The sequence below is a fragment of the Aquarana catesbeiana genome, linkage group LG02 (assembly GCF_042186555.1).
Source record: "Aquarana catesbeiana isolate 2022-GZ linkage group LG02, ASM4218655v1, whole genome shotgun sequence".
NCBI classification, from domain to species: domain Eukaryota; kingdom Metazoa; phylum Chordata; class Amphibia; order Anura; family Ranidae; genus Aquarana; species Aquarana catesbeiana.
The window spans coordinates 95,941,515-95,963,382 of NC_133325.1; the positions used below are offsets into that span (position 1 = coordinate 95,941,515).

The 21,868-nt window shown below is 44.3% G+C and overlaps 1 protein-coding gene across 2 annotated transcripts in view; it reads left to right on the forward strand.

The window, feature by feature from the left end:
- Nucleotides 1-21,868, forward strand: part of WDFY2 (WD repeat and FYVE domain containing 2) — a 161,889-nt gene that overhangs the window by 93,822 nt on the left and 46,199 nt on the right. For both annotated transcript variants that reach the window (XM_073613242.1, XM_073613243.1), the window contains exons 6-8: nucleotides 1,789-1,901; nucleotides 5,481-5,607; nucleotides 19,407-19,512. In XM_073613242.1, coding sequence (XP_073469343.1) covers nucleotides 1,789-1,901; nucleotides 5,481-5,607; nucleotides 19,407-19,512 — 346 coding nt within the window. The remainder of the gene's footprint in view (nucleotides 1-1,788; nucleotides 1,902-5,480; nucleotides 5,608-19,406; nucleotides 19,513-21,868) is intronic.

Sequence of the window (21,868 nt, forward strand, 5' to 3'; positions counted from 1 at the left end):
GGAATGTACTTGCTTTGGTGGATTGTTTGATGCAACGCCCAGCACATGTTTAATGTGGAAATGAAATTCATATGGAGATCGGGTGTAACTTGCTAGAAGGGGCTTCTAAAACCTTTCGATGAGACAAATATTCCTGCAAGCTGCATTATGTAACCCTTCCTGCTGCTTGTGACAAACACAATTGGGATACAGAAGTCTGTCACTGTTCAACTATGTTGACATTTTTAAAGTCCTTTCATCACTGGGTGGCATTTTATGTGACTGTGCAATAATGACAAGTTACTAAAAGCAGCAGAAGCAAGAATAGCTATGACGAATATACTAGACATCGGTCTAGCTTCACATGAAGAAAAAGTGTGCTGTGATGATTTTTTATTTGTGAATGCAGTTATGTCTTCATAGATTTAATCTAATTGAAACTGCTTATGTCCTGTAAACCCTTCAAGCAGGCCTAGCTCTGGTGGAATGGGCTCTTAAAGTGATACTAAACTCTTGTTTGTTATTTAAAAAAAAAAAAAACATGTTATACTTACCTGCTCTGTGTAGTGGTTTTGCACAGAGCAGCCCAGATCCTCCTCTTCTTGGGTCCCTCTTTGGTACTCCTGGCCTCTCCCTCCTCTTGAGTGCCCCCACAGCAAAACCGTATTATATGAAAACTTAAAGGATTAGTTCACCTTTTACCGAAAAACTGCCAATGCAGGTAAGGGCCACCTGTGAATAAAAATAAAATATGCAGATCTGACTCAAGTTGGATAATGCCCTTGCTATAGATGTAGGCATTTAGGCTTGGGTTTACATTATTGTGAATTGGATGCGGGTTTCCCCATTGCATGGCAGGAGATTGTGACCGACTCTCTATGGAGCCGGTTCACACGTCTCCGGAGTGGCGCCGGTGTGGATTGCACAGTAGTCCTGTACTACTTCTGATCCATTTCGGGTCCAAATTCAGCCAAAAATTCAGACCTGAAATGGTGAACAGGGATGCACTGGACCCCTGCTGTGGGCCACTCTGTGCTGCAGTGTGAACCCAGCCTCAACATAGCTCCCCAAGCATGGCCGAAAAACTCCCAGAGATGGCATCATCCTGTCCTGCCTTGTTGCTAAAACAGCCCCAGCCATTATTGCTAACCCCTTACTATCACAGGAGTGAGCTTTCCCTGCACATGTGTGGTCCACTCTCTCTCCTCTGTTGTAGCATTGCTGAGCTTGGAGCTACTGTAACAGGGAAGAGAAGATGCATGATAGGGGGTTTGAATTGACTTGGAGGGGTTGATTTACTAAAACTGGATAGTGAAAAGTCTGGTGTAACTGTGCATGGTAGCCAACCAGCTTCTAGATTGTTCAATTATGCTTTAACAAAAAAAAAAAAACCTGGAAGCCGATTGGTTTCTATGCAGAGCTGCACCAGACTTTGCACTCAACAGTTTTAGTAAATTAACCCCACTGTTTTACATAGTTTGGTTGAAAAAAAGACACAAGTCCATCTAGTTCAACCAATAGCAACAAGGCAAGATGGGATGATGCCATCTCTGGGAGTTTTTCGGCCAGGCTTTGGGAGGTACGTAAATAACCTACATCTATAGCAAGGACATTATTTAACTTTGGTCAGTGTTGCAGAGATTGTTTTTATATAAAGGCACTCCTTACCTGCATAGGCAGCTTTTTGGTAACGGTAAGCTAAGCCTTTAAAGATAAATGCTGATACAGATACTGAATGTGATTAGGATTAAGAGCAGAAGAGATAAAAGACTTTGCTTTTGTTTATGTCCCTTAACGTTGGCTTGACAGATTCGATGTGGAGACGAGACACGTATTTGTCGGGGACCATTCTGGACAGGTTACGATTCTAAAACTTGAACAAGACAACTGCAGCCTCATTACCACATTTAAGGGACATACAGGTGAGTGGGCTTCAGTGGAATGATTTCCTAATAAGACATCATTTTATCTCCAATGTAGTAAAGCTCCTCGGGGTCTGCGCCGCCCCCTGCATGCCTCCAACAGCACCTCTAAAAATGTCACCACTACTAATTAGGATTATATCATTTTATATATCGAGACATTTTTAGATTTTTCTGTGCTGTGCTTTTGGAAGCACAGCCTGTATATCCCTTTCGGCATTGCTGTACACATCACATTGATCTCAGCAGCCAGCTGAACTCCAGGGCCCTGTGTAAATGTTATGGAGAAAAGGTCCTTTCACATGACATTCATCCACGCCTTCCCAAGGCTGTTCTAAGCATCTAGGAATTAACACTAACCTCTAATTACAGCAATTTACTCGCCTAGAGTTCTCTTAATCCCCTGATCTTTTAGCTGAGCTTTTTCCATGACTGTGCTATGATGGAACAGCCTAACATTGTCTATTCTTTAGAATGGTAATAATCGCCTTTTCACATCACTCTTTTGTGTTCTGTATTATCCAGGATAATATAAAAGAAGAGTGCCATTCAAGCAGCTAAATAGACACCTCAAATATGCCTCTGTAAACTAGTTTACCTGGCAATTATTAGAAATTGTATTCATCAAGTTGTGTGTTTTATGCCGCGTACACACGAGCGGACTTCTCGTCCGCCTGAACTCCGAAGGACTTTTCGACGGAGTTCCAACGAAACGGACTTGTCTACACACGATCACACCAAAGTCCGATCGTTTCCAACGTGATGACGTACGACCGGACTAGAATTAGGAAGTTCATAGCCAATAGCTGCCCTTGCGTCCTTTTTTGTCCGTCGAACTAGCATACAAACGAACAGATTTTTCGATCGGACTCGAGTCCAAAGATTTGAAACGTTCTATTTCTAGGTCCATCTGAATTTTCGACGGAAAAGGTCCGATGAAGGTCCAATGAAGCCCACACACAATCGGAATGTCCGACGGAATCGTTCCGTCTGACCTTTTCTGCCGGACAGTCTGCTCGTGTGTATGCGGCATTAGACCTCTTCGCTACACTATATAGCCCCGGTGCCCAGTCTGTGGCCTGAGGACCCCATGAGGCCCTTTGTTATATGATATAAGGATCTCGGACCTCAGCAGCTTGTATTGGGAATATTGATTAGGGTACTAGCATTGATCCATACTCACCCAGTGTAACATGTTTCCAGTTTCATATGGTCTTCTGCAGCCATCCCCAGCCTGAAAATGTATTCTGTCCACACTCTTTGACTCTCATTTCCTACTATTAGGCCTCATGCACACTAGAAAGCTAAAAACTGCTGTAAAAATGCCAGACAAAAAAACGCTAATGTTTTACTGTTTTTTTCCCAGCATTTAGCAGTGTTAGTCTAGTGCGTAAGCTACAGTTAGTAGCTGCGGCGTTAAGGAGCGGGGCCGCCATCATCTTTAACAACCAGTGAATAGCTGGTTTTTAAGGAGCGGGCCGGGAAGCCAGCCACCATGTTCTTAACGGATGAGGTTCCCTGATGACAGCTGAATGTAAAAAAAGAAAAAACATTGCCGGAAATTCAAAAATGTGGTAAAGGCGTGGGGGTGAACCCCCCCAATTCATACCAGGCCCTCTGGGTCTAGTGTGGATTTTAAAGGGAACCCCGTGCCAATTTTTTTTTTTTAAATGGTGTGGGGTTCCCCCCCCTAAATCCATACCAGACTTATCCGAGCATGCAGCCAGGCAGAACAGGAAAGAAGGGGGGGGGGGGGGGTGGCAAATTAATTTTCCATTCTGCTCCTTCAAATTTGTCATTACAGTAAAAAACAAATTGCAGTTTGACCCCACTAACTATTAGAAAATCGAGCAACGTTCTTAAAGCAAAAAAATTCTACTAGTATACAGTGCCTTGAAAAAGTATTCATACCCCTTGAAATTTTCCACATTTTGTCATGTTACAACCAAAAATGTAAATGTATTTTATTGGGATTTTATGTGATAGATCAATACAAAGTGGCACATAATTGTGATGTGGAAGGAAAATGATAAATGGTTTTAAAGTTTTTTTTACAAATAAATATCTAAAAAACTAAACTAAAAACCTAGTGGAACCAATTGCCTTCAGAAGTTAGCTAATTCATAAATAGAGTCCGCCTGTTTGTAATTTAACTACAGTATAAATACAGCCGTTTTGTAAAGCCCTCCAGAGGTTTGTTAAAGAACCTTAGTGAACAAACAGCATCATGAAGGCCAAGGAAAACACCAAACAGGTCAGGGATAAAGAGGTGGAGAAGTTTAAAGAAAGACTTACAGCTGTAATTGCAGTGAAAGGTGGTTCTACAAAGTATTGATTCAGGGGGGCAGAATACAAATGCACGTCACACTTTTGACATATTTATTTGTGAAAAAATTTGAAAATCATTTATCACTTTCCTTCCACTTCACACTTTGTGTTGGTCTATCACATAAAAAACAATACAATACATTTATATTTCTGGTTGTAACATGACAAAATTTGGAAAATTTCAAGGGGTATGAATATTTTTTCAAGGCACTGTATACTCAGCTCTATAGGCACAGCAGGAAGTAAAGAGATCTCCTCAGCAGGAGGTCAAACACAGGAGTAACAATCCAGCAAAGGTTCTAACCCCTTTCACACTGTTTCCAGAGCATAAAAACTTTTGGGTAGACTTCCTCTTTACTGACTAATAATCGTTAACGTGTCTGTCCACCCAAACCCGTTATTTCAGTTTTGTAGATGCTAAAAAGGCAAACCACTTAATGTGTTTTTTTTTTTTTTATATTTCTCAAGCACTTGGTTGAGGATATACACTATATTATCAAAAGTATTGGGTATCCCAGTCTTAGTCCGTAAGGTTCAATATTGAGTTGGCCCACCCAGCTTCTACTCTTCTGGGAAGGCTGTCCACAAGGTTTAGGAGTGTGTCTATGGGAATGTTTGATCATTCTTCCAGAAGCACATTTGTAAAGTCAGGCACTGATTTTGGACGAGAAGGCCTGGCTCGCAGTCTCTGCTCTAATTCATCCCAAAGGTGTTCTATCGGGTTGAGATCAGGACTCTGTGCAGGCGAGTCAAGTTCCTCCACCCCAAACTAGCCCATCCATGCTGATCCTACCCAGAGAGGCCCACTGATTTTGTGTTCATGATTTTTTTTTTTTAATTTTCTTTTAAACATGAATTGACATGTTACGGTTGCTTGACATGGATATGTATAAGCTTATAACAATAGCAAATTTATGTTTTCCTGCAAGAAAAGAAGAATATGAGACTGTCAAGATTTATACAAAATGAATTCTGTTTTTTCTTTAGTGTTTAATTTTTTACCTCTGTACCTTGACATCTGGATAGACAGTGTTGACAAGTGTCAAGAACTATAGTTACAAAAGTAGCTGTTGGGAGAAAAGGGGGGTTGGAGGAGGTTCCAGAAATTGTAGGTTTTTGAAGCTGTATAGATCTTACATATAGAACTGGAGGGTAAGTCAGATGACCAATAATTATATACGCTTGTTCAGAATAGTAAATGATTTTGTTTTAAATTGATGTTGTACACTTGTGCACTTCATTTCTTTACAGCCGGGGTGACCACGTTGTGCTGGGATCCAGTACAAAGACTTCTGTTCTCAGGCAGCTCAGATCATTCCATCATCATGTGGGACATTGGGGGACGAAAAGGAACGGCACTGGAACTACAAGGGCACAAGTAAGCACTGATGGGTGGAGAATTAAAGTGGTGTTCCGGCCGAAATTATACTTTTTAAATAAAAATCCCCCTATAATACACAAGCTTAATGTATTCTAGTAAAGTTAGTCTGTAAACTAAGGTCTGTTTTGTTAGTTTATAGCAGTAGTTTGTTATTTTATAAACTTACAGCAGGCCGTGGCCATTTTAAGTGTGGGCATCTGAAGCCAGACTGTATTTCTTCCTGGATCTCATCCTTGCAGATCTCGCACATGCTCAGTGCAGCACAAGCAGTGTAATAGGTTTCAGGTCAGGTTTCCATAGCAACGGCAGTGTCAGAGGAAGTTGCTGCCCCTTCCCAGAAGGCATTGCAAACAGGAAATGATGCGATGGGCCACGGCCAGGGAGGAGGAAGTGAAAAATGAATACAGCAGATATACAGTAGGTGCTGAGAAAAAATTTTTAAAATATCCAATTCGTTTACAGTGCACAGTTTAGTGAGGGATGCTAAAGAGTTGTAAAAGTGGGTGGAACTCCACTTTAAGCTGCCAATTTAACATAGTTTCCAATTGATCTGTATCCAGGAACATCATTGTCTGTAAGGATGGCAGGGCTCCATTTTTTCTTTTATAAACATGCTAATAACTAACATGGATTTTAGTAATAAAATTATAGTGTGCATACTACTTTGTTTATACTTTTATTGCCAGACTAGGCAAGTGAAGGTCCCTGAATGCAGACCATGTGCACGTGGCCCTCAAGGTGTATGCTTAGGTATGCCCATGTGAACAAGGCCTTATACTGATCCAGTTGCTTCAGTGTTTAAAACCTTGACCTGGAATATGCAGATAAGAAGTTCTCACCTTACTTTGACCTCGTTTGCTGCATATGTATGTGTGAATGTACATAGCAGGTTCAGGACCGATGTGTATGTGTGTGTATACAGTGCTGTAAAAGTATTTGTTCCCTTCCTGATTTTTTTTGCATATTTGTCACACTTTAAATGATTCAGATTTTAATATTAAACAAATTTTAATATTAAACAAAGATAACCCGAGTAAATACAAAATGCAGTTTTTAAATGATTTCATTTATTAAGGGGAAAAAAGCTGTTCAAACCTGCCTGGCCTGTGAAAAAATAATGCCCCCTCCCAACTAAGTCACGCATGAACTGTAATTAACCACATTTGTTTTTGGAAAGCTGAGTTAAATTTCATTTGCCACACCCAGGCCTGATTACTGCCAGACCTGTTGAATAAAAAAAAAAAAAAAAATCACTCAAATAGAAGCTGTCTGACAAAGTGAAGCATGCTAAAAAAAATCTAAAAAAGCAACACATTATGTTGCAATTTTAAAAAATTCAAGAACAGATGAGAAACAAATTAATTGACCGCTATCAGTCTGGATAGGGTTACAAGCCGTTTCCAAGGCTTTTCCCAAAGTGAGAGCCATTATCCACAAATGGAGAAAACTTGGAACAGCAGTGAACCTTCCCAGGAGTGGTCGACCAACAAAAATTACTCCCAAGAGCACAACAAAGACTCATCCAGGAGGTCATAAAGATCCCAGAACAACATCTAAAGAACTGCAGGCCTCACTTGCCTCAGGTAAGATCAGTGTTTGATTCAACAATAAGAAAGAGACTGGGCAAAAATGGCATCCATGGGAAAGTTCCAAAGCCACTGCCAACCAAAAAGAACACAAAGGCTCATCTCACATTTGCCAAAAAAAACATTTTGATTATCCCCAAGACTACATCTGGCGTAAAACTAACACTGCATTTCAAAAAAAGATCATCATACCACCAGTCAGACATGGTGGTGGTAGCGTGATTGTCTGGGGCTGCTTTGCAGCTTCAGGACGTGGATGACTTACCATAATTGATGGAACCATGAATTCTGCGCTCTACCAGAAAATCCTAAAGGAGAATGTCCGGCCATCAGTTCGTGACCTCAAACTTAAACTTAAAGGCCAAGTTCACCACTTTTTTTTTCTAAATTCCTGCTCCTCTATGTACCAATATAGCATTCATGTATAATTTTTGCAAAAATATCAAAGCTTTCCATAAAATCTACAGACACTTACCTTGCTGTCCTTAATCAATGTTTCCAAACATATCTATTGCTTCTGTCTTCCTTGCAGACCTTAGGTTATGACACAGGAAGGAGTTGACCAGCTGACCTTATTAGCACACACCCTGCATTATCCACCCTCTCACTCCCAGCTGCACATTTTTTAAATGAGATGCAATCAATCAGTGATCACCCTTCTCACTAAATACAGAACTTTTTTTTAGAGTGGAGCTTGGTGTGTTTTTTTTACTGTGATTTTGGTGCAGCGCATTTCTGAAATGCAAGGAAACGCACAGATGTGAATAGAGCCTCATTATTCTTGTGTAAACGCACCAATTTCACTTTCAGGCCCCATTCACATCTAGCATGGGAGCCAACGTTTTGTGGCTTCTTTTTCCTGTGACACGCATACGGCAGCCCGCTAAAAAAAAAAGATGCATGTGGGAATGCTATGCAGAGATGTGAATGGGGCTTGACAGCTGAGTGTTTCTGTCCACTCCCTTCTTTGTACTTGTATAAAGATGGCCATACACTATGCAATTTGATTGTATATTGTGTATTTAGTGAGAAGGGTGATCACTGATTGCATTTCATTTAAAAAATGTGCAGGTGGGAGGGTGGAGGATGCAAGGTGTGTGCTAATGAGGTCAGCTGGTCAACATCCTCCTGTGTCATAACCTACAGTCTGTAAGGACATAAGACAGAAGCAATAGATACGTTAGGGAACATGGATGGAGGACAGTAAGGTAAGTGTCTGTAAATGTTATGGAAAGCTTTGAGATTTTTGCAAAAAAAGTACATGAATGCTATATTGGTACCCAGGGGAGCTGGAATTTAGAAAAAAAAAAATTGAACAAAGGTGAACTTATCCTTTTAAGTGCACTTGGCTTACACAGCAGGACAATGATCTGAAACACGCCAACAAGTCCACCACCTCTAAATGAATAAAAAAAAAAAAGTGGAGGTTTTGGAGTGGCCTAGTAAAAGTCCGGACTTAAATCTGATTGAGATGCTGTGGCATGAGCCTTTCATGCTGGAAAACCCTCCAATTGGGCTGAATTAAAACAATTCTGCAAAGAAGAGTAGGCCAGAATTCCTCCACATGTGAAAGACTCATTGCCAGTTATTCCAAATGCTTGATTGCAGTTGTTGCCACCAATGGTGGCACAAGGAGTTATTAGGTTTAGGCCGGGTTCACAGTGGTATGACATACACTCCGACTTTGGGAGCACATGATGTGTATAAATCAGTGGTTCCCATCTTAACTGGTCCGACACAAGTCGGTCCGACTTTAAAAAAGGTTCCTGCACACTACTTTGGTCCAACTTTGGTCCTACTTCAGCCCATTGAAGTGGTCTAGCAAGGATTTTAAGGGAAACTTTTTGGGGGGGGGGGCCCCGCCGTTTTTTTGTTTTTTTTTTTTGCCGTGGAGGTCCCCCCCCCCCCCCCCCAAAAAAAAATACATACCAGACCCTTATCCGAGCACGCAGCCCGACAGGTCAGGGAAGAGGGGGGATGCGAGCGAGTGCACCCCTCCTGGACCATACCAGGCCACGTGCCCTCAACATGGGGGGTGGGTGCTTTGGGGCCACTGATGGGGACAAGGGCCTCTTCCCGACAACCCTGGCGTCGGGGTCTGCAGGCGGGGGGGCTTATCGGAATCTGGAAGCCCCCTTTAACAAGGAGGCCCCCAGATCTCAGACCCCCCCACCCTATGTGAATGAGTATGGGCTACCCAATCATCCCAAAAAAAAATTTTAAAGAAATAAAACCAGCACCTAGGTTTTTTACAAAGTCCTTTATTAAAGCAGCTCCAGGGTTTCTTCTCCCTCCGGTGATGTCTTCATCCTCCGGTTCTTCACGCTGCTGTGATGTCTTCTTCCTCTGCCGGTTCTTCCTCCGGTCCACAGTCTTCTACCTCTGACGATTCTTCCTCTGATCTTCTCCCAATGCTAGCTCTTTCAGTTGTGCGAGCTCTACTCTCTGCAGGTTCTTTTATAGCCATGGGGCGTGGCAATCTGGTGTCGTAATCCGGAGACCCTGTCCCCTTGTGACGTTACCACCCCATCATGCTCCGACCTGCTTCAATAAAGAACTTTGTCAAAAACCTGGATGCTGGTTTTATTTCTTTGACACTTTTTTGGGGTAAATGAGTAGGAGTACAATGTACCCCCATACTCATTCACATAGGGTGGGGGGCCGGGATCTCGCTTGTGGTCGTGCAAAAGTTGTAGGCAGGTGTGAAGAAATGCTGTAAAGTAAGAATATAGGTATATCATTTATTATTATTATACATGATTTATATAGCGCCAACAGTTTACGCAGCGCTTTACAATGTGGGGGGGGGGGGACAGCACAATTACAGTACAGTTCAATACAGAAGGGACAAGAGGACCTACATTCTAAAGGGAGGGGCTGGTGGTATATATAAATAGAAATGCCATTAGTTTGTTTGGGGCTGCAATTGTGCAAAGATTTGGTCAGGATCGATGTTGTCCTCAATGCTGAGAAATACAGGCATATACTTATCCATCATGCCATACCATCAGGAAGGCATGTGATTGGTCCCACATTTACTCTGTAACAGGACAACGACCCCAAACATACAGGCAATGTCATTAGGAACTGTATTCTGTATATAGAAGAGCAAGGAGTCATGGAAGTGGTGGTTTGGCCCCAGTGGAGCCCTGTTTTCAACATCATGGAGTCTGTCTGGGATTACATGAAGAGACAGAAGTATGTGAGGCAGCCTACATCCACAGAAGATCTGTGGTTAGTTCTCCAAGATGTTTGGAACAATCTACCTGCTGAGTTCCTTCACAAACTGTGTGCAAGTGTACCTAGAAGATTTGACTCTGTTTTGGAACCAAATGTGGTCACACAAAATATTGATTTGATTTCAACTTCTTACTGATAAAAATAATCTATTGGGCATTAAAAAACAGTGCTTCCAGACCAATATTCTCCTCAGAAATGCCCATGAGATATGACCTCATATAATACTCAATACCTTTTATGTTCAATAAAGTGCATTGGGCATTTTAGGTATTGAGTCTTATATGAGGTAATACCTCATGGGCATTTCAAAGGACAATATTGGTCTGTAAGCACTGGTTTAATATGCACATTATGTTTTTCTGCTGAGGGTGGCAGATAATTTCCAGCTTCTGAGTTTTTTTATTTATTCTATTTATGCTATTGTATTTTACAAGGTTGATTTTAGTGCATTGGTATTGATTACTAATAAAAACAAATTATTAACACTTCTATGTCTGAAAGCATTCTTAAAATACAGCATTTTTTCAGACCTGCCCAAGACTTTTGCACAGTAGTATGTGTGAATATCTATACACACCATACTGTCAAAGGTTTTGGGACACCTACCTTTACACGCACATGAACTTTAATGGCATCCCAGTCCGTAGGGCTATATTGCGTTGGCCCACTGTTTGCAGCTATAACAGCTTCAACTCTTCTGGGAAGGCTGTCCACAAGGTTTAGGAGTGTGTCTATGGGAATGTTTGACCATTCTTCCAGAAGCGCATTTGTGAGGTCAGGCACTGATGTTGGATGAGAAGGCCTGGCTTGCAGTCTCCGCTCTAATTCATCCCAAAGGTGTTCTATCTGGTTGAGGTCAGGACTCTGTGCAGCCCATTCAAGTTCCTCCACCCCAAACTCGCTTATCCATGTCTTTATGGACCTTGCTTTGTGCACTGGTGCGCATCCATGTTGGAACAGGAAGGGGCCAAACCAAAACTGTTCTCACAAAGTTGGGAGCATGAAATTGTCCAAAATGTCTTGATATGCTGACGTCTTAAGAGTTCACTTCACTGGAACTAAGGGGCCAAGTACAACCCCTGAAAAACAACCCCATTCCATAATCCCTCCTCCACCAAATGATTTGGACCAGTGCACAGTGGGGTCCCCTAGGGTTCTGTCCTGGGACCAATCTTATTTAATTTATTCATAAACGACCTGGAGGATGGGATAAACAGTTCAATCTCTGTATTTGCGGACGATACTAAGCATAAGCAGGGCAATAACTTTTCCGCAGGATGTGGAAACCTTGCAAGGAGATCTGAACAAATTAATGGGGTGGGCAACTACATGGCAAATGAGGTTTAATGTAGAAAAATGTAAAATAATGCATTTAGGTGGCAAAAATATGAATGCAGTCTATATACTGGGGGGGAGAACCTCTGGGGGGAATCTAGGATGGAAAAGGACCTGGGGGTCCTAGTAGATGATAGGCTCATCAATAGCATGCAATGCCAAGCTGCTGCTAACAAAGTAAACAGAATATTGGTATTCATCAAAAAGGGGATTAACTCCAGAGCTAAAACGATAATTCTCCCACTCTACAAGACTCTGGTCCGACTGCACCTGGAGTATGCTGTCCAGTTCTGGGCACCAGTCCTCAGGAAGGATGTACTGGAAATGGAGCGAGTCCTGAGAAGGGCAACAAAACTAATAAAGGGACTGGAGGACATTAGTTATGAGGAAAGGTTACGAGCACTGAACTTGTTCTCTCTGGAGAAGAGACGCTTGAGAGGGGATGTGATTTCAATGTACAAATACCGTACTGGTGACCCCACAATAGGGATAAAACTTTTCCGCAAAAGGGAATTTAATAAGACACGCGGGCATTCACTAAAATTAGAAGAAAAGCGGTTTAAACTTCAACTGCGTAGAGGGTTCTTTACTGTATGTGTGTGTGTGTGTGTGTGTATATATATGTGTATAGTAGTCAACAGCGCTTCGCTTTTTCCACATTTTATGTTACAGCCTTAGAACAAAGTGGATTAAATTCATTATTTTATCCTAAAAGTTCTACAAGCAATATCCCATAATGACAGAGTGAAAGAAGTTTGTTTGAAATCTTTGGACATTTATTTAAAATAAAAAAATCCCATGTACATAAGTATTCACAGCCTTTGCTCAATACTTTGTTGAAGCACCTTTGGCACCAATTACAGCCTCAATATCAAGTCTTTTTGAATACGATACTACAAGCTTGGCACACCTATTTTTGGGCAGTTTCTCCCATTCTTCTCTGCAGGACCTCTCAAGTGCCATCAGGTTGGATGGAGATTTTTGGTGCACAGCCATTTTCAGATCTCTTCAGAGATGTTCAATTGGGTTCAAGTCTTGGCTCTGGCTGGACCACTTAAGGACATTCACAGAGTTGTCCCGTAGCCTTTGTTATCTTGGCTGTGTGCTTATGGTTGTTGTCCTGTTGGAAGGTGAACCTTCACCCCCAGTCTGAGGTCCAGAGCACTCTGGAGCAGGTTTTCATCAAGGATGTCTCTGTACATTGCTGCATTAATCTTTCCCTCAATCCTGACTAGTCTGCCAGTTCCTGAGGCTGAAAAACATCCCCAGAGCGTGATGCTGCCACCACTATGCTTCACTGTAGTGATAATCTTGGCCAGATGATGAGCAGTAACTGGTTACTCCAGACATGACGCTTGCCATTCAGGCCAAAGGGTTCAATCTTTGTTTCATCAGACAAGAGATTTTTGTTTCTCATGGTCCGAGAGTCCTTCAGGTGCCTTTTGCCAAAATCCAGGTGGGTTATCATGTGCCTTTTACTGAGAAGTGGCTTCCGTCTGGCCACTCTACCATACAGGCCTGATTGGTGGAGTGCTGCAGAGATGGTTATTTTTCTGGAAGGTTCTCCTCAATCCACAGAGAAATGCTGGAGCTCTGTCAGAGTGACCATCTGGTCCTTGGTAACCTCCCTGACTAAGGCCCTTCTCACCCAATTGCTCAGTTTGGCCCACTCTAGGAAGAGTCCTGGTGGTTCCAAACAGCTTCCTTTTACAGATCATTTTGGCCACTGTGCTCATTGGGACCTTTTCATGCTGCAGAAATATTTTCTGTACCCTTCCCCAGATCTGTGACTCGATACAATCCTGTCTCGGAGGGCTACAGACAATTCCTTGACTTCATGGCTTGGTTGGTATTTGTGTGTGTGTGTATGTATGTATGTGTATATATATATATATATATATATATATATATATATATATATATATAAAGTACATTAAGCAACACAGAGTTAATATTTACTTTTCCCTGAATTTCTCTTTAAAAAAATAAATAAATGTGGAGCTGTGCGTTTTTTGGTTGTAATAATAAAATGCCATTTGAGTCACTGATTAGTCCATGACAACTGTTGTTGTTATCAGTTATGAAGATGTCGTGTGTGTCCAATAATGTGTGAGTTTTTGCACACAATCCCACTGAGCATCTTTCGTGCACCTAGGGAGGCCCGGTAATATCTGTTGCCTGGAAACGGGCCGTGGAGCATTTCACTCCTTCTATAGAGAAATGCCTTGTGAGATGTTATTTTCCGACTTTTGTACAGACACTTTGTTAAAGAACTGTTGTTTTTTTTTTTTTTTTTTTTTTTTTACTGTTTAGCTAGATGCAAAAGGGATAATTTACTAAAAGTGGAGAGTGCAAAATGTGGTGGAGCTCTGCATGGTAGCCAATCCGCTTCTAACTTCAGCTTGTTTAATGAAGCTTTGACAAAAAAAAAACAAAGCTGCTTGGTAAGTCTGCAGTGCTGCACCAGATTTTGCACACTCCAGCTTTAGTAGGTCAACCCCAAAGTGTCACAATGGAGTGCCTGACATGTGTCCCTGGGGCTAAAAGAGGGTTTTAGCTGCAGTGGTTGAGTGCACACAAAGGCTCAGTGAAGCACATGGTGTGTTATGTGCTGCAGACCACAGTAGTGTGAACATGGGCTGCAGGGTCTGTGCTGTGCCCATCATGATTTCTGATCTCTTCCGTTAATGGTGTCAGTCACTCGGAGTACTAAGGACATGCGCCCAGGGCCGCTGATAAGCCAGTACAACTGGCCCTGTTGGACCAGGCCTGGCCAGCAGGGGGGCCCGTGCAATCTGAGCAGAGAAAAAAAAAAAGTATTTCTCCAGCCAGCACCCCCAACTGACCACCAGAGAGGTGAGGAGCGGCAGGTGCAGCAGCGCCACCCAGAGGCTGGGGAGGAGGAGGAGGAGAACACTTTCCTGATGGTAAGAGAACTCAGGTCAGGGGTTGGCTTCAGTTCAGCAGCACGGCAAGTAGCCTGCATGTGTGACTTTCTCACTGTACACTCACATCTCTTCTCATGTCCCTTGTGTCAGTGAGGAGAACAGCACTGTGGAAACCTTTCCAACACTGCTATCTACATATTTTTGCCTTCCAGCAGGATATTTGACTGCTAATTCTCCCGATTGTAGCTGGAAGACGATTGGTCTGCTGTTCTGTCACTCAGAGCTGCACCTGCTTTCTCCTGACGTCCAGGCTGTGCGGGAAATACAATGTGCAGCCTGGAGATTTAAATGTCTGCTGGAGCAAGAGTGGTAAGAGCCAGTGGCCTCTCGTCATAGTTGTACACTGAACCCTATTTACTATCAATGGTGAACATGTGTGCAGTGAGAAAATATGTGTGCAGCGATGACACATATATACATGGGGTAAAGTGATGGAACACGTATGCAGAGGTGTACTGTGATGGAACATGTGTGCAGAGGTGTACTGTGATGGAACATGTGTGCAGAGGTGTACTGTGATGGAACATGTGTGCAGAGGTGTACTGTGATGGAACATGTGTGCAGAGGTATACTGTGATGGAACATGTGTGCAGAGGTGTACTGTACTTAAAATAATGTGTCCTGAGCAGGGACAGTGTACTCAGAATGGGCGACCCCCTGTCATGTCATGTGGATGGGGGAGATGTATCTCCTTATATTGAGAGACCCCTGTCTCCCCAAAGGATGGGAGGATGGCGAAGGTATTGAATTTATTCTTCTAAGGCTTCACAAGGGAATCGGGGGGGCTTCAGTAACCAATACTGCAGTGTTTAGCCTCATGACACATCACAGGAAGCACCTCCATGGTTAACAGAGAACAGAATTAAAATTAGACTTGGGAAATTTAACATTAATAAATCATGATTTCTAGCAGTGGCCCTGCATGCACCTATCAATTTCTTTGCATGTATATAAGGTGCAGGATACATGTCAATGATGATTCAAAATGCTGGTGCAACCGATCACTTTCCAGCAGTTTAAAGCGGCATCACTCTACTTTCAAGTTGCTTTTACATTGATATTACCATGGGAAGAGAAACAGTCGTGACCTGAACAAAGCCTGGTATTGTATGCCCACATAGTCATTATGGCCTTTTCACACCAGCGAGCTGCATGAATAACATGGCCACTAGTGTGTACTGTGACCAGGGCAGCCATCAGAAACTTTGGGGCCCCTTACACAGCTTTAGGCCTAGGCCCACTCCAGGCCTGACCACCAACATTCCCTAGGGTCTGCCCACTGGCTGTACCACCAAATCCGCTCACTGACCATCCCATACCCTGTCCCCTTCCTCCTCCTCCTCCTCCTCCTGCCCTTCCTCTTCCATCTCCCCATATGATGTCCTCCTCTTACAATATCATCTCCCCCATCCCATGTCCTCCTCCTCCTCCTCCATCCCATGTCCGCTTCTTCCACCAGTTCCATTTTCTCCATCCCATGGCCTCCTCTTACAATCTCATCTCCCCCATCCAATTTCCCCTCTTCCATCCCATGTCCCCCTCCTGCTCCATCCCATGTCCCCCTCCTGCTCCATCCCATGTCCCCCTCCTCCTCCATCCCATGTCCCCCTCCTCCTCCATCCCATGTCCCCCTCCTGCTCCTTCCCATGTCCCCCTCCTCCTCCATCCCATGTCCCCCTCCTCCTCCATCCCATGTCCCCCTCCTCCTCCATCCCATGTCCCCCTCCTCCTCCATCCCATGTCCCCCTCCTGCTCCTTCCCATGTCCCCCTCCTGCTCCTTCCCATGTCTCCTCCTCCATCCCATGTCTCCTCCTCCATCCAGATTCTATAAGTAGCAGACCCACATAAAAAGTTACCGGTGGAGGGGGAGAAAGATGCATACATTTTGAGATATCAAAGTAATTCAGCCGCTACCTGTAACATAAAATTCCACTTAGCACATGTGTGTACAGCCACTCACCAGCATCTGCAGGGGACAGGAGCCAGGACATTGATGCAGAAAAGGGGTAGAAGGGAGCCCTGTCATTGCATGCTGATGACTGGAGGGGCGTGTCAGGGACACAGAAGTGCTCTTCCTGACAATCGCCTCTGATCCCTCAACAGCACTCCGCTCCCCATCTCCTCCATCTGCTGACTGGATGAGCTCCATGGCATGTAAGCAATCTGTCTCATCCCATCTTCTCCTCCTGCCGCTCCCCTCAGCGCTCAATGTCTGCAGCTCTACCACTTGTAATGTGAAGGAGATCGGGCGCCGGGGGAGCGGCAGGAGGAGAAGATCTAATGAGACTGGCAGATGCCACCCCCCCCCAACGATTGGTGGAGGGGGAGAGGGGGAGGTGGTTGGAAACCAGTAGCTACTGTGGCTGTCAATCATCCAGCCTTCAGGTAGCAGGTGGAAATACCTCCGGGGGCCCAATCCACTCAATACACCTGGGCCCCTTTGGAGGCCTGGATCCTTTACATGAGTGTGGGTTGTTACCCCCCTGATGGCGGCCCTGACTGTGACACAGTGACCAACGCATCGTACGGTTTACTTTGCTTTTTTTTTTTTTGCACAGAATTTAATCAGAATGCCATGAGTGACATTTCAATACAGTTCTATTCATCACACCAGCATTGCGATGTGGTGCCCCCCTTCTTACTAAACAGTGTCTCTGCTGCTGGCTGTTGTGTTCAGACAGCTGCAGCCCCCTTAGCTGCCTGTATCCTTAAAAGGTGACTTCATTTGATAGGATGCAGTCAGTCACTGTTTGACCAATGATATTCCATCCAGCTCATTTAATTTTTACATAGACTTTTGTCAAGTCGTGTGGTGCTTGCAGAGTCACCCACGGCTCAATTTAATACAATTCAGTAGGAATCAACCAGAATTCAAGCCATCTATGGCCAGCTTTTGGGTGACATGAAGAATCTGGTTGGCTCATGTTTACAGCAAAGGCACTCTTCCATCTGCTTTGCAAATACTGAAGAATCCTTTTAGACAAAGTACTATTGAAGCAAATATGCACTCACCAGCCACTTTATTGGGTATACCTGTTCAATTGCTTGGTAACACAAATTTCTAATCACATGGCATGCATTCAGGCATCTAGACGTGGTGAAAACGACTTGCTGAAGTTGAAACCGAGCATCAGAAAGGGGATTTAAGTGACTTTGAATGTGGCATTGTTGTTGGTGCCAAAGGGGCTGGTCTAAGTATTTCAAAAACTGCTGATCTACTTTTTCACGCACACACATCTCTAGGGTTTACAGACAATGGTCCGAAAAAGAGAAAATATCCAGTGAGCAGAAGTTGTGTGGAGGAAAATGCCTTGTTGATGTCAGAGAGGAATGGGCAGACTGGTTTGAGTTGACAGGCAACAGTAACACAAATAACCACCCGTTACATCCCAGGTATGCAGAATACATCTGTGAATGCACAACACATCGAACCTTGAAGCAGATGGGCTACAGCAGACCACACCGGGTGCCACTCCTGTCAGCTAAGAACAGGAAACTGAGGCTACAATTCGCACAGGCTCACCAAAATTGGACAATAGAAGATCAGAAAAATGTTGCCTGGTCTGATGAGTCTCAATTTCAGCGGCGACTGGTAGGGGCAGAATTTGACATAAACAACACGGATCCATCCTGCCTTGTATCCACGGTTCAGGCCGGTGGTGGTGTAATGATGTGTAAGGCACACTTTGGGTCCTTAGTACCAATTGAGCAGCATTTAAACACAACGGCCTACCTGAGTATTGTTGCTGACCATGTCCATCCCTTTATGACTACAGTGTACCCATCTTCTGATGGCTCCTTCCAGCAGGATAATGCACCATGTCACAAATCATCTCACCGCTGGTTTCTTGAACATGACAATGAGGTCACTGTACTCCAATGGCCTCCACAGTCACCAGATCTCATCCAATAGAGAACCTTTAGGGATGTGGTGGAATGTGAGATTCGCATCGTGGATGTGCAGCCAACAAATCTGCAGCAACTGTGTGATGCTATCATCTCAGTAGGGACCAAATCTCTGAGGAATGTTTCCAACACCTTGTTGAATCTATGCCATGAAGAATTAAGGCAGTTCTGAAGGCAAAAAGGGGTCCAACCCGGTACTAGCAAGTTTTAACTAATAAAGTGGCAGGCGAGTGTATACTGCTGTCTCTGCCCACATTTCACCTATGCAGCTTTTATTTTTCATCTACAATGACATTGTGGTGAAGAGTAAATGGGATCGTTTTCAAAGGTCAAAACTTGGCACATATATGGAAATCGGTCAGGCAATTCAGGAGTGCCCATAAGCTAGGGTTGCCACCTCATTCCTTTAAACCCGAATAAATATTAATTACACAGGTTCTGTGGCTGAATATGGTAGTAATTAAACTCACTTGGTGCCCTATCTGTATTAAGTTGGCCTCAGAACCTGTGTAATTCATATGTGTTCGGGTTTAACAGGATGAGGTGACAACCCTACCAGCAGAGTTTGATGACATCGGCCCTTGGCTCTTATAGTGGGGAATACAGGAGGCTTAACATAAAATGAACAGTGTTTACAGATGTATTAGCTATGCTTGTAAATATGGTATGGTGTCTTTTTTTACTGAATTCCATTAAAATGATCACTTAGTCTGTCATAAATCATTATCATTTATTTGCCACATTTTATTAAAACAGATGATTTACTTTTTCTTTTGTCAGTGATAAAATCCAGTCCATCTCCTATGCACACCATTCCAGGCAGCTCATCTCTTGCAGCGCGGATGGCAGTATTGTTGTCTGGAACATGGATGTTGAAAGACAGGAGGTTTGTTACCTGATTTATTCTTTTCAGTCTGGTATTTTTGTTAGTCTTAGTTTGGTGACCTATACCTAAAGGCTTTTCTTCTTTTAAAAGTGTACCTGGACCAGATTTTCTAAGCTATGATGATGTGGGGTAATAACCGGACAAAGCATGTATCACTTAGCCCCAGTTCACACCCCATCCAACTTTGAGATCATGCAACTTCGTTTGCACGATTTCAAAGTGCACAATTTCAAAGCCACGTCAGTGCAACTTCAGGTGCGACTTGGCTGACATCTGTGGGACTTCATGCACAGATGTCTATGCAAGTCGCACCTGAAATCGCCAAAAATAGTACAGGAACTTATTTTTCTAATTGGTGGTTGGCATTGCACCAATTTGAACAGTTCCATTGCTGACAATGGGGTGCGACTTTTCATGTGATTTTGTTGGCATTGCACCGATTTGAACAGTTCCATTGCTGACAATGGGGTGTGACTTTTCATGTGATTTGGGCCTGTCAAGTCGCACTGGCGTGAATGGGGGCTTACTTTGGAGAGCCAGGAGAGTAAAGCCGGCCGTACATGGAACAAAATTCAGCAGGGAGCAGCCGAATTTTGATCCGTTTGGGCACCCTGGTTGTACTAAAGTTTATCTACCAATTGACTTTTGTACAACCAGCCTGTCTGGTTTTCCCCAATCGATCAGTGCCACCGACTATAGCTGGCAGCACTGATCAGTTTGTTCTGATGGCGGGGAAGTCTGTCCGCTGTCAGAACACAATAGCATAACGGGAGTGATTCTCCTATCCACTTCAAATGTGGGGAATACGATTTTGTAAGAATTCGACTCCAGTACACAACATGCTAATTTTCCCACGGTCGAGGGAAAAAAACCCTTCCTGACCCCTGGCAGCTGGCATTGGCAGCATTATTCCACCCCACACCCAGCACAGCTCATGTGCTCTGTCTATACAAAGTTAAAGTAAATTGATAGCTGGTAAGGATGAGCTCCGGCGTGTTCGCACAGCCCACGTGCAGAGTCCACCAGGAAGTCGGCACTGCGCTGCGCTAATCACAGGCAGTGAGACGTTTCCCAATCTCTGCAGCCGCGCATCCGGACAATGTCTCACTGCCTGTGATTAGCGCAGCTCAGTGCCAACTTCCTGGCGGGCTCTGCACGTCGGCTGTGCGAACACCACCGGAGCTCATCCTTAATAGCTGTCAGTGTTTGCATGCGCTGACTACACAGATCACTGCTTCTCGTCAGCCCCACAGTCCTTCAAAAGCCAATATGGCAGCTCCTATAGGCAGTTTTTGCACTCCTGTTTGGGGTTGTTGCTTCTCTCTCCCCTGTATCTCACTCCTGGCACACACATTGCTCCCCCCCCCCACACACACACATTGCTCTCTCCCCTGTGTCCCACTCCAGACACACATATTGCTTTCTCTCCTGAATCCCACCCCCGGCACACACATTGCTCTCTCCTCTATATCTCTCTCCTGGCACACACATTGCTCTCTCCCCTGTATCCCACCCCCCGGCACACACATTGCTTTCTCCCCTGTATGCCACTCCTGGCACACACATTGCTCTCCCCTGTACACCACTCCTGGCACACACATTGCTCTCTCCCCTGTGTCCCACTCCAGACACACATATTGCTTTCTCTCCTGAATCCCACCCCCGGCACACACATTGCTCTCTCCTCTATATCTCTCTCCTGGCACACACATTGCTCTCTCCCCTGTATCCCACCCCCCGGCACACACATTGCTTTCTCCCCTGTATGCCACTCCTGGCACACACATTGCTCTCCCCTGTACACCACTCCTGGCACACACATTGCTCTCTCCCCTGTACACCACTCCTGGCACACACATTGCTCTCTCCCGTTTCCCATCCCCAGCACACACATTGCTCTCTCCCCCCCACACACACACATTGCTCTCTCCCCTGTGTCCCACTCCTGGCACACATAATGCTTTCTCTCCTGTATCCCACCCCCGGCACACACATTGCTCTCTCCTCTATATCTCTCTCCTGGCACACACATTGCTCTCTCCCCTGTATCCCACCCCCCGGCACACACATTGCTTTCTCCCCTGTATGCCACTCCTGGCACACACATTGCTCTCCCCTGTACACCACTCCTGGCACACACATTGCTCTCTCCCCTGTACACCACTCCTGGCACACACAGTGCTCTCTCCCGTTTCCCATCCCCAGCACACACATTGCTCTCTCCCCCCCACACACACACATTGCTCTCTCCCCTGTGTCCCACTCCTGGCACACATAATGCTTTCTCTCCTGTATCCCACCCCCGGCACACACATTGCTCTCTCCTCTGTATCTCTCTCCTGGCACACACATTGCT